At 48.2% G+C, this 26,292-nt stretch overlaps 1 protein-coding gene across 4 annotated transcripts in view; it reads right to left on the bottom strand.

Moving 5' to 3' along the window:
- Window positions 1-25,743, bottom strand: part of EEF2K (eukaryotic elongation factor 2 kinase) — an 84,151-nt gene extending 58,408 nt beyond the window's left edge. For 2 of the 4 annotated variants that reach the window (XM_032157094.2, XM_032157097.2), the window contains exons 1-2: window positions 25,344-25,743; window positions 4,986-5,307 (exon numbers count right to left, since the gene is read on the bottom strand). In XM_032157094.2, the coding sequence (XP_032012985.1) occupies window positions 4,986-5,231 (246 nt within the window). In that variant the 5' untranslated portion in view covers window positions 5,232-5,307; window positions 25,344-25,743. Of the gene's footprint in view, window positions 1-4,985; window positions 5,308-7,882; window positions 7,995-15,434; window positions 15,530-19,414; window positions 19,494-25,343 lie in introns of those variants that run through there. The other 2 variants (XM_058440814.1, XM_032157095.2) reach the window with 2 other exon arrangements.
- Window positions 25,744-26,292: the final 549 nt, after the last annotated feature.

Genomic DNA, 26,292 nt, shown 5'->3' with positions numbered 1-26,292 from the left:
ACATACTATATGTAACAGTAAGCACTGTTTTAGAGTCAAATCATGGCCAGGCACGGTGGCTCCCTCCTGTAATCCCCCTTCGGGAAGCTGAAGTGGGATGATTGTTTGAGCCCAGGAGTTCAAGACCAGCCTGAACAACATAGTATAAGACCCTGTCTCTACAAAAACAGTAAAACAACAACAACAAAAAAGGTCAAATCACATAGAATCATCTTCATCTTTTGACCAGCCTGGGTAACATAGTGAGACCTCATATCTACAAAAACATTTTAAAAATCAGCTGGGCATGGTGGCATGCACCTGTGGTCCTAGCTACTCGGGAGGCTGAGGTGTGAGGATTGCTTGAGCTCAGGAGTTCAAGGCAGCAATGAGCTATGATCATGTCACCGCACTCCAGCCTGGGTGACAGAGCAAGACCGTGTCTCTAAAAAAAAAAAAAAAAAAAAAAAAAAAAGAAGAAGAAAAGGCTGCGCATGTGGGCTCATGCCTGTAATCCCAGTACTTTGGGAAGCTGAGGCGGGCGGATCACTAGAGGCCAGGAGTTCAAGACCAGCCTGGGCAACATGGCGAGACCCTATCTCTACTAAAAATACAAAAATTAGCAGGGCATAGTGGCATGCACCTGTGGTTCCAGCTACTCGGGTGGCTAAGGCACAAGAATCGCTTGAACCTGGGAAGTGGAGGTTGCAGTGAGCCAGGATCGCACCACTGCCCTCCAGCCTGGGCGACAGAGTGAGACCCTTTCTCAAAAAAAGAAAGGAACGCCAACTTTGTTCTAATGTAAACACAGCATTCTGTGAGAACCACGGCCTGTAATTGAAATCAGCCCCTCTTGTGGACACTTGAGCTGCCCTCCTGGGGGTGGGTGTTCATTTCAAAGCTGCCTTAGGACAGGAAACAGGATCAGTGGAAACCTGCCCCTTTGGGGGCCCCCGACCCCAGAGACCCACGGGGCTATTTCTGGAGCTGCCTGCCCCAGAGTAACTCCAGCTAGAACTCTAGGCCTAAAGGGAAAACATTACCCAACTATCTCCAAGAACTAAAATTATTAATTTTCTAAAAACAGATTAATTCAGAAGTTATGGAAGAATATTTTTAATTTCAAATCCCCAAGTGGTAATAGGCATTTTGTTTACAGTACTGATACTTAACTGTTTGTGAGGATTTGATTAAGTAAGGGTAACGGTATTGCACTTTTGATTTTTTACCCCCACCAGTTACTATAAAAAGTCCAATAATGTTCGCCTCTCCCCCTCTTCTTTTTTTGAGATAGAGTCTCGCTCTGTCACCCAGGCTGGAGTGCAGTGGCACAATCTTGGCTCACTGCAAACTCCGCCTGCTGGTTTGAAGTGATTCTCCCACCTCAGCCTTCTGAGTAGCTGGGACCATAGGTGGCACCAACACGCCCAGCTAATTTTTGTGTTTTTATAGAGACAGGGTTTCGCCATGTTGGCCAGGCTGGTCTCAAACTCCTGACCTCGGGTGATCTGCCTGCCTTGGCCTCCCAAAGTGCTGGGATTACAGGCGTGAGCCACTGCGCCTGGCTTCTCCCCATCTTCTTTACACCAGCTTTGCTATCGTATGAACACAAATCCCTACCAAAATAAGTACACTTTTCTTCAGTCCAGAGAAGGATGTCTGACTCTAAAAAGTGTTTGTTTGTTTGTTTTTTTTAAGATAACCAACATGAAGAATCACATTACACATATGTCTCTGTACCCACATACATGCATATGCAGAGGTGCTTTCAAAATATTCAACACAACATTGGACAAATGTAGAAGACACTTGAGATGGAAACCTTCCACAGTATGAGGTTTTTTTGCTTTTTTTTTTTTTGAGACGGAGTCTCCTCTGTTGCCCAGGCTGGAGTGCAGTGGTGCGATCTCGGCTCACCACAACCTCTGCCTCCTGGGTTCAAGGGATTCTTCTGCCTCAGCCTCCTGAGAAGCTGGGACTACAGGCATGCATCACCATTGTGGAAGGAAAATAAAATAAGTAATAATAAAGTTAAAAATAATAAACATAAGTAATAGTTAACATTAAGTATAGGTTATTTAGAAGTTATACATAGGCTAAGAAATTTAAGCAGCCCCTCCCAGCATTGCTAACAAGTTGCAGCTATGAGCTTATCTCAATCTTCCAAGCTTATTGCCTGCCTCCAGACCCCCGCATATTTCTGTAATTCCTGTTTTCCCTTACCCCAGCTCGAGCTGTCCAGCTTCAAAGTTGACTGGTCAAGATAACTAAATTGTATGTTTTCTCAGAATTATCACGTGTTAAATAATTTACTGTCTTTGTCTGAAACCTGTATCCTGCCTTGTTTTCCCGCCTCAAACGACATATAAGCAAGCCTGCTTTCTGTGTCCCAGTCGGCAGCCATTTTAGGCGTGAGCCTGCTGTCAGCCCGGGAACCTGAATTAAATAAAGTTCTCTTTGGTTTCCAAAGGTCTCTTTGTCTTTTCCTTGGCTGGAGTTTTATTGCAACACCATACCTGGCTAATTTTTGTATTTTTAGTAGAGATGGGTTTCACTATGTTGGCCAGGCTGGTCTTGAAATCCTGACCTTGTGATCTGTCCGCCTCAGCCTCCCAAAGTGCTGGGACTACAGGTGTGAGCCATCGCGCCCGGCCCACAGTATGAGTTTTTAATCAGTAAACAAATTTGGGAAAAGGTAATTAATTTGTAGAAAGGTTTTAAAAAAATATTAATTCTCATAATCAGTGACAAATTATTAGGGCCATACTCCTGGAATGTGGCAACAGAGAGGGAAATAACATTTATTAAGCACCTATAATGTGTGACACACAATACTAGGTATTGTTTCAAAAGTAATGATTCATAAGAATTTAGTCTTGCTTGAACCTGGGAGGTGGAGGCTGTAGTGAGCCGAGATCGTGCCACTGCACTCCAGCCTGGGTGACAGAGTGAGACTCCGTCTCAAAAAAAAAAAAAAAAAAAAAAAAAGAATTTGGTCTGTCTTTCATAGTTGTAACTACATAGGATGGCTGTAAGCGTTTTTTCTTTTTTTTTTTTTCTTTAATAAAGATGGGGTGTTCCTATGTTGACCAGGCTGGTCTCAAACTCTTGGCCTAAAGCGATCCTACCATCTTGGCCTCCCAAAATGCTGGGATTACAGGCTTGAGGCACTGTGCCCAGCCAAGATAGCTATAAGTGCTAAATGAGATCATTTTTTTTAGTGTCCCTAAAACAAGTTTCTATCAAAGTAACTAATAGTTATGTTTGTTTCTCCACTTGAATGTCTCTACTGATAAATGGGGAGATTGTTAAGTCTGTAAACAATTGCTGTTTGCCTCTCTGTACTCAATGCATAGCCTGGTGACAGATATATAATATGTAATAAATAAATGTAAATTTCATGTAATCAAGTACCCATGCTGGCACCTACCAAATGGTTGTCAATGAAATTATGTTTTTAAATTTATTTTAGGCTGGGTGGAGTGGCTCATGCCTGTAATCCCAGCATTTTGGGAACGTGAGGCAGGTGGATCACTTGAGGCCAGGAGTTTGAGACCAGCCTGGCCAACACAGTGCAACTCTGTTTCTACTGAAAATACAAAACATTTGCTGGGTGTGGTGGCACATGCCTGTTATATAAGCTACTCAGGAGGCTGAGGCACGAGAATCACTTGAACCCAGGAGGCGGATGTTTCAGTGAGCCGAGATCCCACCACTGTATTCAAGCCTGGGCAGCAGAGCGGAATACAAAAAAATAAAATGAATAATAAATGTATTTATTTTATTTTAATTTTTTGAGAAGGAGTTTCACTCTTGTTGTCCAGGCTGGAGTGCAGTGGTGCAATCTCAGTTCACCGCAACTTCCGCCTCCCAGGTTCAAGTGATTCTCCTGCCTCAGCCTCCCAAGTAGCTGGGATTACAGGTGTGCACCACCACACCCGGCTAATTTTTTGTATTTTTAGTAGAGATGGAGTTTCACCATGTTGGCCAGGCTGCGCTAGAACTCCTACCTCAGGTGATCCACTTGCCTTGGCCTCCCCAACTGCTGGGATTACAGGCGTAAGCCACCGCACCCAGCCTACTTTATTTTTTGAGAGACAGGATCTCACTATGTTGCCCAGGCTGGTCTCCTAGGCTCAAGCGATCCTCCCTTTTGTCCTCTCAAAGTGCTGGCATTACAGGTGTGAGACACCATGGCTGACCTAAAATTATGTTGTTAAATAAATTCTTTCAAAAAATTAACAAGTGGCTGGGCGTGATAGTCGAAGACCAGCCTGGGAAACCTCATTTCTACAAAAAAAATTTTTTTAATGAGCCAGGTATAGTGGTACAAGCCTATAATCCTAGCTACTCAGGAGGCTGAGGTGGGAGGCTTGCTTGAGCCTAGGGATTCAAGGCTGCAGTAAGCCTGATTGTGCCATTGCACTCCAGCCTGGGCAACAAAGCGAGACCACATTTATTAAAAAAAAAAGAAGAAGAAAAAGAAAGAAAAAGAAAGAGAAATAAGGTCCTTAGTTTGGGAATTTTCTATTGCCATAAATAAATAAACGTTTTTACAAAGAAATAAGATCTTTACAGTTTGCAATGTTGCCCAGTAGTTACTATTTTATTCTGTTCTGTTCCATTTCTTTAAAAAAAAAAAAAAAAAAAAAAAAAGAACAGCACCTCTGCACTCCAGCCTGGGTGACAGAGCAGAACTCTGTCTCTAAAGAAAACTAAAATAAATAAACAAACAAAACAAAACATTGGACAAAACTCAGCAAAAGGTTTTCACAACTCCGTAGCGTGTCCTGGGCTACTATTTGAAAAACACCCAGTTCCAAGGTAACGAAATTTATTTTAAATCAATAATACCCTCCCTGCTTAACACGTATATCCTCAGCTCAGAGTTTAGAGCACTGGCCAGGGTTTGGAAATACGAAGAAGATCCCAACCAGCGACCCCAACCCTCCATCCCTTACAGCAGCTAAGCTGGGTGGGAAAGGTGGCGTAGGTGGCTCACTCACCTTGAAGTGGAAGGAGTTTGCCGGGGACCCGCTGGAGCTATACCGCTCACTTTTTGTTAGGTTGCTGTAGTACTTATTAACCTTGGAACTGACATTCTGGTTCGACCTTGGGTCATCCGTGATGGGGCAGATGAAGTAACCTTCCTCATCGTCGCTGTCCCCATCAGAATCACCATCATGGCCAGCTCGGGGGGACTGGCCGCCATCAACGCCTTCCAGGCGGAAGATGAGATCTTCGTCTGCCATGTTCCTGGGGTGCCCGTTTTACCCAAGCAGTATCCGGCACAGCCAGAGTTACTGGATAAATGCAGAGGCGAAGGTCCTACAAGGAAAGCAAGGGCCAGAGAGTGGGTGCTGGGGCCCAGGGGTGCGAATTCGCCCGACCCTCACCCCAAATGCTGCAGGCTATCACAGGAGCTGGCACCCTTAGGGTAAAACCTAGAGCTATCTTTTGGGGAGGCAGTTGGCAGCACCCAGGAACATCTTAAATGTCTAAACCCGCTGACCCAGTCATTCCACTTTTAAGAACTCAGTGTTTGCAAATGTTGGATTCAGGTTGGGAAAGGAACGGCTTCTTAAGCAGAGTGCTCTTTTTAGCACATCAATTAGATTGAGGCACTCCTCTGCTTAACGCCCACCCCCAGCAGCTTCCTTTCACATTCATAATAAAATCCAAATGCCTTGGTAAGGCTGCAAGAGCTGCGTTCATTTAGCGTGCTGCCCACTTCTCCTCCGGCCCTGGCTGCTCTCCAGGCACACTGGGTTTCTTTCTGTTCTGCGAACACGTTAAGTTCATTCCGACCTCCAAGCCTTTGTACTTGGCTGTTCCTTGTGCCTGGAACAACCTTCCTAACAGTGGATTCTTTCTCATCATTGAGCTCACAGCTCACAGGATGCCTCTTCAGTGAAATCTGTGAATCCCCAAATCAAAGAACGCTTAACCCAACATGCATATCCAATCGCTCCCTTGCATATCACCCTGTTCCATTTCTTTCTTTCTTCTTGTTTTTGTTTTTCTTCTGAGACAGAGTTTCACTCTTGTCACCCAGGCTGGAGTGCAATGGTGCGATCTTGGCTCACTGCAACCTCCACCTCCTAGGTTCAAGCGATTCTGCTGCCTCAGCCTCCCGTGTAGCTGGGATTCCAGGCGCCCACCACCACAACTAGCTAATTTTTGCATTTTTAGTAGAGATGGCATTTCACCATGTTGGCTAAGCTGGTCTTGAAATTCTGACCCCAGGTGATCCTCCTGCCTGGACCTCCCAAAGTGCTGGGATTACAGGCGTGAGCCACCACATCCGGACTTTTTTCTTTTCTTTTTTTTTTTTTTTTGAGACAGAATCTTGCTCTGTCGTCCAGGCTAGAGTACAGTGGTGCAATCCTAGCTCACCTAGGTCACTGCTTGACCTCGCAGGCCCAAGCAATCCTCCCACTCAAACCTCCCAAGTAGCTAGGATCACAGGTGTATGCCACCAAGCCTGGCCAATTTTGTTTGTTTTTTGTAGAAACAGGGTCTCCCTGTGTTGCCCAGACTGGTCTCAATCTCCTGGGCTCAAGTGATCCTCCTGCCTTGGCCTCCCAAAATGCTGGGATTACAGGCATGCTTCATTTCTTCATTGTGCTTTTCTCAAACTGAAATCACCCGTTTACTTTGTTATTGTCTGTATGCCCAATACCTCCACAAGTGTCTGGCACAGAGAAGGCACTCAATGCACTTTCCCGGAATGAAGGAGTGGCCCTAAAAGTGTTGTTTGTTTGTTTTTCTTTGAGACAGAGTCTTGCTCCGTGGAGTGCAGTGGCGTGATCTCGGCTCACTGCAACCTCCGCCTCCCGAGTTCAAGCAATTCTCCTGCCTCAGTCTCCCGAGTAGCTGGGATTACAGGAATCCACCACCACGCCTGGCTAATTTTTGTATTTTTAGTAGAGACGGGGTTTCACCATGCTGGCCAGGCTAGTCTCGGACTCCTGACCTCAGGTGATCCGCCTGCCTCAGACTCCCAAAGTGCTGGGATTACAGATGTGAGCCACCACGCCTGGCCTAAAAGCATTTTCTGTAGCACAATCAGTAACAGCAACAAAACCCAACAACCCCAAATGTCCAATAGAAGCTCATTATACAGATTACAGTATTTCTCTCTACACCATGAAATACTCCGTGACTGTTAGAAAGGGGACAGTCCGGCCGGGCGTGGTGGCTCACGCTTATAATCCCAGCACTTTGGGAGGCCGAGGCGGGTGGATCACGAGGTCAGGAGATCAAGACCACGGTGAAACCCCGTCTCTACTAAAAATACAAAAAAATTAGCCGGGCGTGGTGGCGGGCGCCTGTAGTCCCAGCTACTTGGAGAGGCTGAGGCAGGAGAATGGCGTGAACCCGGGAGGCGGAGCTTGCAGTGAGCCGAGATTGCGCCACCCCACCCCCGCGTGGGAGAGAGAGAGACTCTCTCTCTCAAAAAAAAAAAAAAAAAAAGAAAGGGGACAGTCCATACCCACAGACACACAAAAATAATCAAGAAAGAGTTCAGGAAGATTGTAGGATAGAACTGTCACATTTACAGCCACCTGATTTTCAACAAGGGTGCCAAGATAATTCACCCTCAGTTTTATAGTCACTTGATTTTCAACAAGCCAAGATGATTCAACAGGGGAGGAAGAATCTTTTCAACAAATGGTGTTGGGATAAATGAATATCCACATGCAAAAAAATGAAGTTGATCCCCTTCCTTATGCCATACCGAAAAATTAACTCAAAATGGATCAAAAGCCTAAATTAGGAGCTAAAATTATATTAGAAGAAAATATAGAATAAATTCTTCATGACCTTGAGTTAGGCAAAGCCTTCTTAGATAAGATGCCAAAAGCAACAGCAACAAAATCATAGATAAATTGGAGATTACCTGGGCTGGACTTGGTAGTTCCCACCTGTAATCCCAGCACTTTGGAAGGCTGAAGCAGGTGGATCACGTGAAGTCAGGAGTTCGAGACCAGCCTGGCCAACGTGGCGAAACCCTGACTACCAAAAATACAAAAAATTAGCTAGGTGTGGTGGCACCCGCCTGTAATCCCAGCTACCCAGGAGGCTGAGGCACGAGAATTGCATGAACCCAGGAGGTGGAGGTTGCAGTGAGCTGAGATTGTGCCACTGCACTCCAGCCTGGGTGACACAGGGAGACTCCTTCTAAAAAACAAAGAGTAAAGAGACAACCCACAAATTTTGCTAATTATATATCTGATAAAGGACTATATTAAGAATGCTTACAATTCAACAATAAACAGACAAATCAAATAAAAATAGGCAAAGGGTTTGAAAAGACATTTCTCTAAAAAAGATATGCATGTGGCCAATAAGCACATGGAAAGATACTCAACATCAATGGCCATTAGGGAAGTACAAATGAATGTCACACCCACTAAGACAGATATAAGTTAAAAAACGGAAAATAACAAGGGCTGGCAAGGATGTGGAAAAATTGAAACCCTTATGCACTGCTGGTGGCATGTAAAATGGTGCCAACTGCCTTAGAAAACACTCTGGCACCAGCCTGGCCAACATGGCGAAACCCTGTCTCTACTAAAAATATAAAAGGTAGCCAGGTGTGGTGGCTACAATCCCAACTACTTGGGAGGCTGAGTGAGAGAATTGCCTGAGCCTGGGAGGCAGAGGTTGCAGTGAGCTGATATTGTGCCCTTGCACTCCAGCCTGGGTGACAGAGTGAGACCTTGTCTAAAAAAACAAAACAAAACAAAACCAAAAAAAACAAAAACAAAAAAAGAACAGAAAAAAAAATCTCAAAAAGTTAAACACTGAGTTACCGTATGATCCAGCAATTCCACTCCTAGGTGCTGACATACACTCCAATATGGATGAAACTTACGACCACTAGGGGAGGTGAAAGGCAGTCACAAAAGACTATATACATTGACTAATTCTCTGTATATGAAACTTCCAGAGAAGGCAAAGCTACAGCAATAGAAAGTAGATTAATGGTTGCCTGAGGAGGGAGGTAGGGTATGGTGGTGGGAATGGTTGGGGTAAATGGGGAATGATTGCTAATGTGTATGGGGTTTCTTTTGAGTTGATGAAAAGGTTCTAAAATTGTGGCTATACAACTGTGAAAATACCATTGAATTGTACTATCTATCTATCTGAGATGGAGTCTCACCCTGTCGCCCAGGCTGGAGTGCAGTGGCAGGATCTCGGCTCACTGTAACCTCTGCCTCCCAGGTTCAAGTGATTCTCCTGCCTCAGCCTCCCGAATAGCTGGGACTACAGACACACACCACTGTGCCCAGCTAATTTTTGTATTTTTTTTTTTTTTTTTTTTAGGGAGGGGGTTTCACTCGCCATGTTGGCCAGGCTGTTCTCGAACTCCTGAACTTGTGATCTGCCCACCTCAGCCTCCCAAAGTGCTGGGATTACAGGCATGAGCCACTGCGCCCAGCCAGAATTGTACATTTAAAATGAGCAGATTGTAAGGTATGTGAATTATATCTCAAGAAAGCCAAAGTTTTAAAGAAAAGAAAGTCTGATGTGGTGGTTCATGTCTGTAATCCCAGCACTTTGGGAGGCCAAGGAGGGAGGATCACTTGAGCCCAGAAGTTTAAGACCAGCCTGGGCAACATAATGAGACCCTGACTTTACAAAAAAAATACAAAAAATTAGCTGGATGTGGTGGTGTGTGCCTGTAGTCCCAGCTACTCAGGAGGTTGAGGTGGGAGGATCACTTGAGCCCAGGAGGTTCAAGTGAGCCCAGAGGCTGCAGTGAGCTGAAATTGCACCACAACACTCCAGCCTGGGCAACACAGCAAGACCCTGTCCCCAAAAAAAGAAAGGAAAAGAAAAGGGACATGTGTACATGCATGAAAACTTCCCTGAAAAATCCACAGGAACTGTACAGCACCTGAAATAAGCAGTTGCAGAGCTGGAGGAAACTTTTTATTTTTAATCTTTTAATTTTTTTGAGATGGACTCTTGTTCTGTTGCCCAGGCTGGAGTGAGGTGGCACGATCTTGGCACTCACTGCAACTTCTGCCTCCCAGGTTCAAGCGATTCTCCTGCCTCAGCCTCCCGAGTAGCTGGGATTACAGGAGCCCACCGCCACACCCGGCTAATTTTTGTATTTTTAGTAGAGGCAGGGTTTCACCATGTTGGCCAAGGTGGTCTTGAACTCCTGACCTCAAGTGATCTGCCCACCTTGGCCTCCCAAAGTGCTAGGATTACAGGCATGAGCCACTGAGCCTAGCTAGCTTTTTAAAACTTTGTACGTTTCTATACTGCTTTAACTTTTTTACAAAGCTGGATTGCTTTAGACACAAAATAGTAAGTAAATTAGTTTAAAAAATTTTTTACATCAAACCAATAATTCCAATTTTTTTGACAGTGCTGTCCACAGGTGCACAGTCTTCTAGAGCCAAGGCTTTGGTACTCTGGCTACTGAAGCAGGAAATATATTTATATCCTAACCCAGTACACGCTTATAAAATAGAAAGTAAAATTTCAAGAAATTGTGCTTAGCCTTACTTTGTATAATGCACTCTTGCTATTTTTTTTTTAAATGTTATTTTTAGAGACAGGTTGCCCCAGCTGGAGTGCAGTGGTGTGATCACAGCTCACTGTAGCCTCCAACAGCTGGGTTCAGGCGATCCTCCCACCTCAGCCTCCAGAGCAGTCCATGCCACCATGCCCAGCTAAAGTTTTTTATTTTTGTACAGATAGAGTCTCACTATGTTAGCCAGGCTGGTCTTGAACTTCCAGCCTCAAGTGATCCTCCCACCTTGGCCTCCCAAAGCACTGGGATTACCGACGTGAGCTACTGTGCTTGGCCCACTCTTGCTATTTTCTATTCTACTTAAGTCTTTTGTTTTTCTTTCTGTTTAATCTTTTTCTTTAACACACCACCTACACATGGATTTCTATACTCACAGTTTGAAAATTGACGTGAACTGCTAAGTTTGTTTCTTATCCTCTGGGCAAGACACAGTTACAGGCTTGGATCCAATGCCAGAGCCACCTGATCCTGCTTGTCACCAGAATCTTCCCTGAGCCCTGGACTGGCTTCTCCACACTGTCAGCCGCTCCCAGCCCCAGCGCCTACTCTGCCCTGGTCAGCCCTTGGCCAGAATCCCTGCTGACCAACACGGTGTGATGCCAGGAGCTGCCAGCAGGCCCAGCCTAGTCAGCGGCCACTGGGGGCCAGGACAGTGCCAGGAGAAGGGCCAGAACCATAGCCCCAACCTGCAGACCTCTAGACAGGGTAGTTCGGTGGTTAAAAGCTCAGATCCAGAGCTAGGCATGAACGGCTCATGCCTGTAATCCCAGCACTTTGGGAGGCCAAGGTGGGCGGATTGCTTGAGCTCAGGAGTTCCAGGCCAGCCTGGGAAACGTGGTGAAATCCTGTCTCTGCAAAAAAATACAAAAATTAGCCAGGCATGGTGGCGTGTGCCTGTAGTCCCAGCTACCCAGGAGGCTGAGGTGGGAGGATCACTTGAACCTGGGGAGGCAGAGGCTGCAGTGAACTGAGATTGTGCCATTGCCTGGGCAATAGAGCAAGACCTCACCTCAAATAAGCAAAAAAACAAAACAAAAAAAAGCACACTCAGATTCAGGATCTGGGCTGCTAGCGAGTAAATCTGGCTCCTTATCCATTTAATTCACCTAGCCGACTCCCTTATCTTACAGTGTGGGGAGCTCGGCTCTCGGCCATGTCCCACCACAGACCTGATGTTCTCCTTGGCCCTGGAAAACGAAGACAAGCAACTGTGACCCTGCCTGGCACAGCGCCTTGTACACAGCAGGCACTTGATATGCATTCCAGAGCTAAGTGAGTGGTATCTGTTCTATGGCTTTTGAGTTGTCATAAATTTGCTCTTAAGGCAGCTGTGGCAAACTATCCCCCAATAGCTGTTCACTCTTTCTTCCTTAATAAGAGAACCACCGGGTTTTGGCTAAGCATGTCACGTGGCCACTCAGGATACATTTCCCAGACTCCTTTGCAGATAGATGTAACCATGTGAACAAGTTTTAGCCAATGGGATATAAGAAGGACTGTGTGCAACCACAGGGAAGGGTTCTTAAAGGGAGCGTGCCCCTTGGCTCTCCTTCCAACCTGCTGGCTGAAATGCATATGTGATTGCCGGAGCTCAAGCAGCTACCTTAGACCATGAGGTGGATGGCCCTGTGCTGAGGCTGGAAGAGCTATGAGACAAAGAGAACCTGGGTCTCTTATACCATGGGACAGCATAACAATCCTGGATTCACAATCTTCATACTCTGATACCTAAACTTGTATAATCTACTGTAATTTTCTTTTTTCCTTTCTACTCGCTAATTTTATTTGGTAACAGTAGCTCCTTCCATCCCATATCATAAAAAGTCACATCTTCTATTTTGTAAAGTTTTATTTTTTGAGAAAGGGTCTTGTTCTGCTTCCCAGGCTGGAGTAAAATTGTGCGATCAGAGCTCATTGCAGCCTGGATCTCTGGGCTCAAGTGATTCTCCTACCTCAGCCTCCTGAGTAGCTGGGACTACAGGTGTGTGTCACTATGCCCACCTAATTTTTTATCTTTGTAGAGACACAGTTTCACTATGTTGCTCAGGCTAGTCTCGAACTCCTAGCCTCAAGCAATCCTCCTACTTTGGCATCCTAAAGTGTTGGGATGACAGGCATGAGCCACTGCACCTGGCCTAAAGGTCACATCCTTTATGACAAATGGGTGCCTGGGCACGGTCAACCTGGGAAAACTGTGGCCTCAATCCAGAGTCCTAACTTGGCAGATACTCTTACATTTGCACATGAAGACTGGGTACCTGGAGGATGTTGGATTTCCCCAAACAAGCAAGGAACCTTCCTTAGTCCCTAAGTCAGTTCCAAGAGGCCTGTTCTAACACCAGGCAAGGTGCCCAGCCTCCTAGGGATCTCTATCTATCCTGGGGTTCCCTTGGCCCAAAGAAAGGATCTGCTCCTGTGATAAGAATAGGACTCCAGCTGAAAGACATCAGGATTTTCTTGAAAGCTTTCTCTACCTCACTCAGGCACCTACATCTTCTCCTCCCAGTCCCTATTTCTTTTCTTTTCTTTTTCTTTTTTTTTTTTTTTAATTTTTTTGTTTGAACTCCTGCCCTCAAGTGATCCACCCTCCTTGGCCTTCCAAAGTCCTGGGGATTAAAGGCATGAGCCACTGCGCCCGGCCTCCAGTCCCTATTTCTATGGAAAGGTAGCTGACTGAGTCAGGAAGACCCAGGTTCAAGCCCCATCTCTGCCACTAACTGGCTATGTGACTTCACCTCTTGAGCCTCAGTGGGGATGCATAATTGTACTCACCCCGTGAACTCAACAGCTATTATTATCATCATTTTTATTATCATAAATAAAGGGGACTGAGCCTTGGGTCCCAGCCAGACTTGTGACCTGGATGTCTGGCTCGTAGCAAAGCCAAGCTTCTTCAGGGGTCCTCAGGGAATAGACTATTTCAGGCTCTGGCCACAGAAACCACTGTCTCACTGAGTCTCGATCTGGCAGTTACAGGGGCAGGAAACTATGCCTGCAATGCTCAGGTCAAGGCCTGCGGGTCAAGCCACAGTGGCCACTGGTCCCCCTCAGGGCTCACCCTCACCCCAGGACCTGCCTTCCTACTGTAGAAAGCTGGTGGAATCTTCCCACTGCCACTCCTGGGAACCAGCATCCCAAAGCCAATACGCGGCATCCTGAGCTGGCCAGTGCACACACTAGTATACGCCCAGCACAGCACAACCCACACACCCTTGACTACAACCACAGTGGACACAGGTGACTGATCAGCCACCTGGAATCACACACCAGCTTCTGTGTGAAGATCTGCCTCTGCCCCACCCTCAAGTCATGTGTTTAGGAGTGTGTCACAAGATCCAGGCCTAAACCAACCACTGGGGTGCCTGGCCACAGAGATTGGCTTAGAGGTGGTCATGTGATTACAGTCAAACTATTCTAGCCCATTGCAGCATACCTGGGGCTTTTTGCTTGAGTGACTGGAAGAGGTGATCAGCCTTTTCATACTGAATGTGAACTTGAGACTGGGGCTGAGGCCGACACAGAACAAAGCTGATGTGTGGTGGAGGGCAGAACCAGAGAAAGAGAAAAATGAATAGTGATGATGTCATTTGAGACCTGGAATCCAGATGTTCCCGAAACCAAACTACCAAGCCCCGCGTAGATTTCTGAATCAGATGATACAATAAACCCCGCCTTTTGGGGGACAGTAGGGGAAAGGGCTATTTAGCTAGTTACAGACAGGTTTTCTGTCACATGCAATATGAAAAGCCCCAAACCAGCCAGGCACGGTGGCTCACGCCTGTAATCTCAACACTTTGGAAGGCCAAGGCAGGCAGATCACCCGAGGTCAGGAGTTCAAGACCATCCTGGCCAACATGGTGAAACCCCGTCTCTACTAAAAATACAAAAATTAGTGGGGCATGGTGGCACGTGCCTATAATCCCAGTAATCCCAGCTACTCAGGAAGCTGAGGTGGGAGAATTGTTTGAACCTGGGAGGCAGAGTTTGCAGAGAGCCAAGATCATGCCACTGTACTCCAGCCTGGGCGACAGAGTGAGACTCTGTCCAAACCCAGCCAGGGTTTGGGCCATTGTATATTATTTATATATAATTTTAAAAATACTTTAAACACCTTTTTCTTACTAGGGCCACTGTATATGATCATATAGGTGGGGTACTGCTCAACTCTAGTGAACAACCTTTGCAACTTTCCATGGGCAGCCCTACTTCCCACCCCTAGAGGCAACTACTTCCAACTATTCTCAGTGTTACCCTTAGCATCTCTCTCTCTCTCTCTCTATCTATGTATATATCACCAAATAATATGCTTCCCGATTCTTTTTTTTTTTTTTTTCTTTTGAGACAGGGTCTCGCTGTGTCACCCAGGCTGGAGTCCAGTGGCACAATCTTGGCCCACTGCAACCTCTGTTTCCCAGGCTCAAGTGATCCTCCCACATAAGCCGCCAGAGTAGCTGGGACCACAGGCACGCGTCACCATACCCAGCTAATTTTTGTATATTTTTGTTGAGATGGGATTTCACCATGTGCCCAGCTGGTCTCAAACTCCTGGACTCAAGGGATCCACCCACCTCGGCCCTCCAAAGTGCTGGGATTACAGGCATGAGCCACTGCACCCGGCCCTGATCATTTCTTAATTTATCTATTTTGATCCTATCTTCTGATTTCCAAGTATGATAAATGAGACTTTAGCTCTACTTCCCCTTACTACTTCCCTTCCCCACCCTATCCCTACACTGGTAGGTCTTCTTCTGGTTCCTTTATTTATTACAGATGGCGTCTTGCTGTGTTGCCTAGGCTAGTCTCGAGCCCCTGGTCTCAAGTGATCTTCCCGCCTCAACCTCCCAGTGTTGAGATTACAGGCATGAGTCACAGTGCCCAGCCATCTGGTTCCTTTATATACCATGCCAAGAACGCTGTCTTATTCCACCAACTAGAAGAAGCTGAGTTTCTCACAGTTTAGCACGAATTCAGAGAAGGGACGGTGTGGCTTTTGTGCTGTGAATGAGTGATAAGAAAACAGAAGAGCTTCTTATCTGCTTATCAACCTCAAAAAGGTGTAATTTCTATGGAAATAAGAAAGACAAATAATGCACGTGAAAGACTGACTGCTCACCAGGTGCTACACTGGACTCTCCTTTGACAATGACAGGAGCTGCTAGGTCCAGAAGTGACGGTCTACCTCTGAAAAGGCAACCTTAAGGGAGTGGAACTGCACAGCGCTAGGCTGTTGAGGGCTGCACCTGGCTTGTTCTGAAGATATTTTAAACCCTAGCTGGAGTCCCGAGTTTCCTTCAAACAAGAAACAAAAACCAAAGCCCGATACAGTGGCTAACAGCTTGTGCTCTACAGCTGCATGGCCAGGGTTTGAATCCTGGGCCCCATCATTAGGAGCTGCGACCCTGTCCTAGACAACAGACCTGTCAGGCGGGCTGTGACATCCTAAGGTCTGCACTGTCTCCATCCCTCCCCCCATACCTTGTATTGCCTTCAGTGCACAGGTGCTCAACATGAACTCAAATACCCTTCTGTTTAGTGTTTCTTTTGTTTGGAGACGGAGTCTCGCTCTGTTACCCAGGCTGGAGTACAGTGGCGCGATCTCGGCTTACTGCAACCTCCGCCTCCCGGGTTCAAGTGATTCTCCTGCCTCAGCCTCCCGAGTAGCTGGGATTACAGGCACCCACCACCATGCCTGGCTAATTTTTGTATTTTTAGTGGAGACGGGGTTTCACCATGTTGGTCAGGCTAGTCTTGAACTCCTGACCTCAAGTGATCCACCCGCCTCAGCCTCCCAAAGAGATGGGATTATAGGTGTGAGCCACTGCGCCTGGCTGCTCAGTGTTTATTTACTGGGGTGCAGCATTAGGAGTGATTAAGTCAAGCATCAAGCTAAGAGTTTACATCAGTGTCTTAAAGTCTGCACCCCTAGCATATAGTGGGTGCTCATAAACATTTATTTAAACTATTGAGAGAAATAGTACACTTTACATCAGAATGAAAAGACCAATTTACAGAGTCCAGCCCATCCATCCCTTCCTCCCTGCCATCTCAGCTTCCCAAGTTTCCAAGTCCAAGAATCAATCTCAATGCACCACCAAACTCTCCTCACCTCCTTGCCCTCGTATCTATCTGCAGGTGCCTCTGAGGCAGGCGAATAGGGTCTGGAGGCAGGGAACCTAAGGCTGATTCAGGCTGACTTCCTAGAACTAAATCAAAAGGAAAACCCCTACTTTCCAAGCCCAAGTAACAAAAGGACCAGAGGCTACTCCCTTTGCAACCCCCAAATTATCTGCATGGCAGATGAAAAACTGAAATTACCTCTGATTGGTCCCTTCCCACAACCAATGAGGCTGGTGCTGGCCAAGTCCTCGTTTGTATAGGAGTCTTCATTTGTAACTTCACTTCAGCCTCTGACTGGTCGCTTTCCACAACCTATCAGACTGATCCCAGGCTACTACTTCATTTACATAGGGTGTACATCAAGTAACCAATGGGAAACCTCTCGAGGGTGTTTAAACCCCAGGCAATTCTGTAAGCAATCTGCTCGAGCCCACTCCCACCCTGTGGAGTGTACTTTTGTTTTCTGTAAATATTTGCTTTCATTGCTTTATTCTTTTCTTGTTTTGTTCGTGTGTTTTGTCCAATTCTTTGCTCAAAATGCCAAGCACCTGGACACCCTCCACCAGCAACACCTCGGCCTGGAATCCCTTTCCCACTCACTAGCAATACCCTTTAATCTCTTCAAGACGCACCTCAAATGTTGACCTCCTCCAGAAAGCCTTCCTTGTTTGTTTCTTTTGGGTTTGTTTTGTTGTTATTGTTGTTGTTGAGAGAGTGTCTGGCTCTGTTGGCCAGGCTGGAGTGCAGTGGTGCAATCACAGCTCACTGCAGCCTCCAACTCCTGGGCTCAAGCGATCCTCCCATCTCAGCCTCCAGAGTACCTGGGACTACAGGTGCATACCACCCACATCTGGCTAATTGTGTTATTTTATTTTTGTAGAGATGGTCATCTCCCTACATTGCCCAGGCTGGTCTCTTTCTTTTCTTTTTTTTTTTTTTTTGAGACAGGGTTTCACTCTGTCACCCAGGCTGGAGTGCAGTGGTGCAATCATGGCTCACCGCAGCCTCAGTCTCCCAAGCTCAAGTGATCCTCTTGCCTCTGAACTGCTGGCCTCAAGCAATCCTCCTGCCTAGACCTCCCAAAGTTTATTACACGCATGAGCTACTGCACCTGGCCTCAGAAAGCCTTCCTTGGATAGTTCCCTCCTCTGTCAACAGGGGTCAGCTAACAGTACCCCTGCAGGGGTTGTTCTGAGGATACAATGAGATTAGGCACATGGTGTCTGGGATAGACTTGACTCCCAAAAGTACTAGCTGCTGTTATGTCCCAATAATCCTCCAGTCCCCGACTCCCTAAATCACTTCGCTCCCTATAAGCCCTCCATAAGCAAATTTCATTATACCCTGAGGCCAGACTGTCTGTGGCAGGCAGAAAAATGGCTCCCCTAACATGTCTACATCCTAATCCCTGGAACCTGTGAATATGTTACCTTATATGGCAAAAGGGACTTTGCAGATGTGATTAAGGATCTTAAGATGGGAGACAGTCGTGGATTATCCTGTGAGCCCAGTGTAATCACAAGGATCCTTATAAAAAGGAGGTAGAAGGGTCAGAGTTAGAGGAAGAGATGTGACCAAAGACAGAAAGGTGTGAAGTTGCCACACTGCTGGCTTCAAAGATGGAGGGAGGGGTCAGGAGCCCAAGGAATGAGGACAGCCCCTAGAATCTGGAGAAGGCAAAGAAACCGATTTTCTCCTGGGGCCTCCAGAAGGAACACAGCCATGCTGACACCTAGATTTTAGAACTCCTGATCCCCAGGAACTATAAGATAATAAATTTGTTGTTTTAAAGCCACTAAGTAATTGCAGCAATTTGTTACAGCAGCAATTGGAAACTAACAAAGTCCTGAAGAGCGGCTCTCAACCTTGGGCAATTTTGCTCCCTCAAGTGACATTTGGCAATGTCTAGAGACATTTTTGGTTGTTGCAACTCTAGGGGTGCAACTAGCATCTAGTGGATAGAGGCCAGGGATGCTGCTAAACATCCTAAAATAAACAGAACAGTCCCCTACAATGAAGAAGATCTGGCCCAATGTCAGTGCCGAGGCTGAGAAATCCAGCTCTAGAATTAATCTGGTGGAATTTCTTTCTTTGTTTTGTTTTTTGAAATGGAATCTCACTCTATCGCCCAGGCTGGAGTGCAGTGGCTAAATCTTGGCTCACTGCAACCTGCACCTCCTGGGTTCAAGTGATTCTTATGCCTCAGCCTCCTGAGTAGCTGGGATTACAGGTGTGTGCCACCATGCCTGGCTTATTTTAAAAAATTTTTTGTAGAGAAGGTGTCTTGCCACTCCTGGACTCAAGTGATCCTCCAGCCACAGCCTCCCAAAGTGTTGGAATTACAGGCGTGAGCCACTGTATCCAGCCTCTGGTATAATTTTAAGGAGCCCTCCCCAACCTTCTCTTCCCCTTTTCCTTTTAAAAACAAATCTCCCCACATACCATAGACAGAGAAGGCCAGGTGCGGTGGCTCACATCTGTACTCCCAGCACTTTGGGAGGCCGAGGCAGGCAGATCACGAGGTCAGCAGTTTGAGACCTGACCAACATGGTGAACACCCCATCTCTACTAAAAATACAAAAAAGAGCTGGGTGTGGTGGTGTGTACCTGTAATCCCAGCTACTTTAGGAGGCCAAGACAGAAGAATTGCTTGAACCTGGGAGGAGGAGGTTGCAGTGAGCCGAGATCGTGCCACTGCACTCCAGCCTGGGTGACAGAGCAAGACTCTGTCTCAAAAAAAAAGAGACAGAGAAATCAATTTACCGATGTAAACAGCAACCTGCTGCGGAAGCCAGAGATACGTCATCATTTGCTCTGCCAAAGGCTCGTAAAAATATCATTGCAGTACACTGTGTTTTCCGCATATAAAACTGTCATCGTGCAAGGGCTATTTTATTGTTTCAGGAATCTGAAAAATGCATTTTGGAATATGAAACACAAAATATCATAATTATAGCTTTGATTAGCAAAATGCACAAGGTGCTGGGCACCCTCTGCATGTCCACGGTACACTCTGTACTCCTGGTGGGTCAGCCCAGGGATACAGCACGTCTCACTTCTCACATGAACTCTGTGTGCCCAGCCCTCTCAGTGGCCAGGCCATGTGAGTGTATTGAACAAAAGGGGCCATGTGTCTTGTTCCTCTGCAGCTCCCAGCCCAAAGCACAATGCCTGGCACACACCATAAATGCACAACTGCGTGCTGCATGAATGAACGAGTAAGTGAAGAAAAGCTGGCAGTTTCCTGCCAATATAATGGAGAAACAGAAGGACTTTTGGGTTGTGGCCGGTGGTTGGATCACACGGTGGTTGACCCCTGTAATCCCAGCACTTTGGGAGGCCGAGGCAGGCAGATCGCTTGAGGCCAGGAGTTCGAGACCAGCCTGGGCAACATGGAGAAACCCCATCTCTACCAAAAATACAAAAATTAGCCAGGTGTGGTGGCGCACGACCTGTATAGTCCCAGCTACTTGGGAGGCTGAAGCACAAGAATCACTTGAACCAAGGAGACAGAGGTTGCAGTGAGCCAAGATTTTGCCACTGCACTCTAGCCTGGGCAGCAGGGCAAGACTCTATCCCCCCGCCCCCAGACCTCCGAAAAAAACAAACAAACAAACAAAAACAAACAAAACAACCTACTGTGTTGTAAATACATAGGCGTTACTTAGTCCAGTGACATGGCTGAGGCCGTAGTGGGAAAGACTGGCTCATGGAGGATGTGATAAGCACCAAAACCAGATCTACCCAAACAAGGCCTTTGGGATGAATTCAAGTCCTGGCCCTGCCACAATCAGCTGAGGAATGCTGGGGAAATTACTTAACCTTCTGAACCTCAGCATCTTCATCTGTAAAATTCGTTCACTCAACAGAGCGGAGCAAAGTGAGCAAGGTGGAGAAGAAGTGAGAGAGGGGGCCTGAAAACCACAGTGGCACAGAGAGCTGGCTTTCATCCAGGAATCCTTTCTCCCCTGCCTGGCCAGGGACATTTCCCAGCATCCCTTGCAGCTAGGTAAGGTCATGTAACTGCATTCTGGCCAATGAAAGAAGAGCACAAATAACTTGTGCCATTTCTGAGCCCATCCAGCAGCCCATTTTCCATACCCTGGTCAGCTTCCTCTCCACTGCGATCCTGCCCAGAACAGATTGGTAGCATTTCAGTATCACTTACAAAGCACTTGCTACATAACTCCTCCCAGCTCCCTAGAAGGCATGCACTCCTTCCTCCTCTGGCTCTGAACATGATATGCCCTCTGTCTGGTACACACCCCAGCCTGTCCTCCCTACCCATCCCCTGGCCAACTTGACTGCTCATCCCTCAGGTCTTAGCTTAGATATCACCTCCTTCATGAAGCCTCCCCTGAACCCCAGGAGTTAGTCGCTCTTAGCTTCATTCTACAGATGAGAAAACTAAGGAACAGAGAGGTTATGTGACTTGCCCCAAATCACATGACTAGAGGTGGGTTTGAAGCTGGTGCGGGCTGAATCCAGAGCTTTCAATGCCGTCATCACTTCCTTAACCAGCGCTTCTAAAAGTATGGGACCAGCTGCCGCAGCAGCCACTGCAGCAGCCTCACCTGGCAACTTGCTGGTAATGCAAATTCTCAAGCCTCACTACAGACCTCCTAAATTAAACTCTGGGGATGGGTCCAGCAATCAAAGTGTAAGCAAGTCCTCCTGGGGATGCTGATGTGCAATGAAGTTAGAGAAACACCGGCCTAGGGCAATTCTCTGCAGTTTAAGCACCTACTTCCGGGTGCTTCCTCTGGCTTGCTAGTCCTTGCTAGATCTCAAAAGCTTCACAGCTGGAGAACAGAACGCCATCCACCCTCTGACTCTGGAGCCACTTGAAACACTTCTCTAGGAGTCCTACAGACCTGGGACTTTGGGGGTCGTGGTGGGGGGCACTGTTATTTTCTGCTTTATCATCAGTGTGTTAGTGACTCACTCCTTCCTTTGTGTGAAGGCTTCTTATGGTTGGGCACGGCTCATGCCTGTGATCCTAACACTTTGGGAGGCCGAGGCAGAAGAATTGCTTGAGCCCAGAGTTCAAGCCCAGCCTGGGCAACAGAGTGAGACCCCCCATCTCTACACTAAAATTAAAAGTTAGCCAGGCATCGCGGTGGCTCACGCTTGTAATCCCAGCACTTTGGGAGGCCGAGGCGGGCGGATCACGAGGTCAGGAGATCGAGACCACGGTGAAACCCTGTCTCTACTAAAAATACAAAAAGTTAGCCGGGCATGGTGGCGGGCGCCTGTAGTCCCAGCTACTCGGAGAGGCTGAGGCAGGAGAATGGCATGAACCCGGGAGGCGGAGCTTGCAGTGAGCCGAGATCGCGCCACTGCACTCCAGCCTGGGCGACAGAGCGAGACTCCGTCTCAAAAAAAAAAAAAAAAAGGTAGCCAGGCATGGCGGTAGCTCATGTCTGTAGTCCCAGCTACTTGGGAGGCTGAGGCAGGAGGATCACTTGGGCCGAGGAGTTCCAGGCTGCAGTGAGCTGTGACCGTGCCACTGCACCCCAGCCTGGGTGACAGAGCAAGACCCTGTCTCAAAACAACAACAAAAAAAGAAGCCTCCTTGCTTGTGCTCATCAGCCTTGGCTGCAAGAATTTGATCCAGCAACACTTTAAGGCCCAAGCCGCTTTCATCTCAGGTGTAGACAAGGTCATTGCTCTAACCACCTTCTAGGAGCCTTCTCAGTTCATTGGGGGTAATAACCTGCAGCTTTTAGGTCAGCAGAACCAATCTCCCTCAACAAAAAACACTTTGATTCTTTTACATTAGTTCAACCTGCCGCTATTACTTTGGCTATAGCCCTGATCATTCAGTTGTTCTGCTTCAGGTGTAAGAAATTGGACCAGAAATAGTGAATCCTGGAGAACGAGCTTGAACAAGTCCAAGCTTCTGCTGTTCACCCTTGGCTTTCTTCACACAGCTCCCAGAGTCCCGGCAACCAGACAACAACCCTGCCAAAAACTGGACAAGACTGCTTTGGAGAATCTCCCCACAGCAAGATAACAACCCTAAAGACATCATTCCCGAGTGGGCACGGTGGCTCACGCCTGTAATCCCAGCACTTTGGGAGGCGGGTGGATCAGTTGAGATCAGGAGTTTGAGACCAGCCTGGCCAACACAGTGAAATCCCATCTCTACTAAAAATACAAAAATTAGCTGGGCATGGTGGCATGTGCCTATAGTCCCAGCTCAGACTCAAGAGGCTGAGGCAGGAAAATCACTTGAACCTGGGAGGCAGAGGTTGCAGTGAGCTGAGATCACACTACTGCACTCCAGCCTGGGTAACAGAGCAGACTCCATTTCAAAAACAAAAAACACTAATTCTGGCTTGTGGCTCTGCCCTCTTCTAGGCCTTCAAAGTCCCCTTGACTTGTCCAACAAATGAAGAAAGAGTGAGAGGTTTCTAGGGTTGAGGCTTGAAATGGACACACTCACGTTTCATCGCCAAAACTCAGCCATGTGGCCCTACCGAATGGTAAGGGAGCCTGGGAAAATTCATCCAGGGAGCACCCCAGGAGGACGAGAACATGGGTACTGGTGACCCATAGCTTTCTCTGCCACATAATACAGTAAAATGTTTTAGAAGCAAATCAGCGATTTTTTTTTAAATAGAGACCAGGTTTCACCCTGTCAGCCAGGCTGGTCTTGAACTCCTGGGCTCAAGCAATCCTCCCGCCTCGGTCCCCCCAAAGTGGCTGGGATTACAGGCGTGAGCCACCACACCCAGCCAGTGATATATCCTTAATCAGCCAAAAAGTACTGTACAGTTACAAAAAGCACAAGAAAAAAAATTGGTGCTTTTTTTTTTTTATTTTTTGAGACAGTCTCCCTTTGTTGCCCAGGCTGGAGTGCAGTGGTGCAATCTCAGCTCACTGCAACCTATGCCTCCTGGGTTCAAACGATTCTCGATTCTCCTGCCTCAGCCTCCCGAGTAGCTGGGATTACAGGCTCATGCCAACATGCCCAGCTAATTTTTGTATTTTTAGTAGAGATGGGGGCTCCCCATGTTGGCCAGGCTGGTCTCAAACTCCTGACCTCAAGTGTTCCACCTTCCTCAGTCTCCCAAAGTACTGAGATTACAGGCCTGAGCCACCACGCTCCTGGCCCAAAAATACGGTAGCTCTTAGAATGTACACTGATGATTATGTGTAAACTGCGACCATTTCAGTTCTGACTTCTGGCCTCCCCATTCCCTGCAGAGGATAAGAACTTTGGACCCCACCCACTTCTTCGAGAATGGGGGCTGAGAGGAGGGCGGACGCCAATCCCAGCCATGTTACACTGAAATTCATGTCGTTGAGAGGTTTTACTGTAGTTGTTGAACTAATAGCTGAACAAAGGAATGAACATCGGGTACTGTGGAGGCCACAGAGAAGGAAGACACCTGCATACGCCATCTCTGAACTCTACCTCCTTCCACCTGCCTCTTCCCCAGCTCAGCTTAAACATCACCTGCTACAGGAAGCCTTCCCCCATAACCCTCTCCCCTTTACACACACAGTGGGCATTCTCAGCTCCCACCTGCTTGCTCTGTATTCCCATTTACTACATCTCTCTTTTTAGAATTTGTTTATGTGACTGGCTTCCTCTTAGGGAGCTTCTGTGGGCCTGGGGATCACTCTAACCCTCGGTTTCCTCCTCGGTAAAAACATTAGGATAGACCACGTGACTCAATTCCCTGTGACTTCACAGCCTGTCCAGGGCCCTCAACCATAGGGCCCGTGGCCATCAGATGTCTCCCGTGGCCATAGACCATCACACTGTGTGCCAGGCACTGTTCCAAGCACCTGACATATACATACTCATCTACTCTTTCCAAGGATACTAAGTGGTAGATACTAATACTGTACCCATTTTACCGATGAGAAAACCGAGGGCCAGAGAGCATAAATGAGCTAGAATTCCAACCCAGGACTCCAGCCCTAGTGTTTCCTGCTTTCCTGGCTGAAGAAGCACTCACCACCGAAGTCCCAGAGGTCGGGCTCCCTGGGACCGTCCCCCTGGGCAGATCTCACTTCCCCATGCAGCCCATCTGTCACACTCGGGGCGCAGCTGGGCTGGTTCCCCGAAATCCCCCAGGCGCGCGCAAAAGGATCTAGGCCGGGGCTTACCTGGGAGGCCCCCACCCCCGCGCGGCCACCGGCTTATTAATGCCCAGCCCCTTGGCACACATGTCAGCAGCGCCTGCCAACAACCAAACTCCCGCAGCCAACAATGCAGCAAGGGCGCGTCTACACAGTCCTGGAGGTTCCGGGAACTCGGGCTGACGCAGGCCTCTAGTTCAGGGGAAAGGGTGGGGGATGTGGCTCTGAGCCCTGCAGGGGACAGGAAGGCAGCGATGCGCCCACACTCTAGGGGCCCCGAGGGCGCCTCGGGCGGAGGCCCCCAAACTATCTGTCACTTGCAGCCAGATCACCGCCCATTGCTTGCCAATAGCTTTCCATATCCACATCGCCGTTAATCCGCACAACTTCCGCATTCTACCAAAGCGATCACCGAGCGCCAGAGAGTTTAACAACCAGAGGAGATGCGCCCCCACACTCTCCTTCCATGCCTTCTCCGGCCCCATTCCCAAGCCCAGACCCAGCACGCTCCAGATGCCAGCTGCACCGGGGCGCACAGGCCTGCAGCGCCGGCTCCCAGCCCCCCACAGCCTTGTCGGCCGCGGTCCACACCTACCTCCCTCGGGCGGACAGGCGCGGCAGCCGCTGCCCACGGCCGCGAGGGTCCAGAGGAGTTGGCAGAGGCTCGCGGCCCGGAGCTCCAGGGTGCAGGGCGGGCGGGCCCCCCGAGAGTGCCGGGGAGCGGAGAGCGGGGCGCGCTGGCTGGCGCTCCGGGCAAGCAGCTGGGGCCAGGCGGGGCAGATGGACCGATCCCGGGGCTCGGGGCCGCTGTAGTGATCCCAGGAAGGGCGCAGGGGCCGCTGGGACGATCCCGGGATGCGGGAGCGCGTGTCAGGGACTCGCGTGCAGGCGACAGCGAGCGGGACTCGGGTGGCCGCAGGGACGGGAGTGCGGGCGCTCGATCCAGGCAGGAGGGGAGCTGAGGCTGGAGCTGGGGCTGGGTTAGGTTGAGCAGAAGCGGGCGGGCAGGGGCGGGGCTGGCCTGGCCTGGCGGGCGCACGGCGTGGCGCTCACGTGGCCGCCCCCAGGTGGCCGTCACAGCGCCTGCAGCCGCCTAGCGGGCCTCCTGGCTCCGGCGCTGGCTCCCAGCCCCAGGTGCAATGGTTAGCGCTAAGTCTTGGCTCCCCCTGCTGAGTACATAGTGTCCGGTTCTCCTGCTTAAGGCTGGCCTAGCATCCGGCAGCCAGGGGGCAATTCGAGGGAGTGACCAACTTCCGTCGTCTCCCGCCGCGCCTCGCCATTCTCGCCTGCCTCTCGCTTAGTTCCTGTATTCCTGTCCTTTCCAAAATCACTAGTGATCCAAGCCCATCGCTTGTTTGTATACATCTCTATCCATAACCTTAAAATATTTTTTATCGGAAATACTTTTTTCCTGATTTCTGCTTTGTAAAAACAGGCACGTATGACGATTGCAATTATTTGTGTAGTTTTAAAATTAGTATCTCCTCTAGTTATTCCTAACTCTTGACACAGGGCCTGGGTGGCACACAGTAGATGCTTAATAA

This window comes from Hylobates moloch, unplaced genomic scaffold (assembly GCF_009828535.3).
Source record: "Hylobates moloch isolate HMO894 unplaced genomic scaffold, HMol_V3 SCAFFOLD_6, whole genome shotgun sequence".
NCBI classification, from domain to species: domain Eukaryota; kingdom Metazoa; phylum Chordata; class Mammalia; order Primates; family Hylobatidae; genus Hylobates; species Hylobates moloch.
Note: the sequence above shows the minus strand (reverse complement) of the source record. Positions and strands in the feature narration are given on the sequence as shown.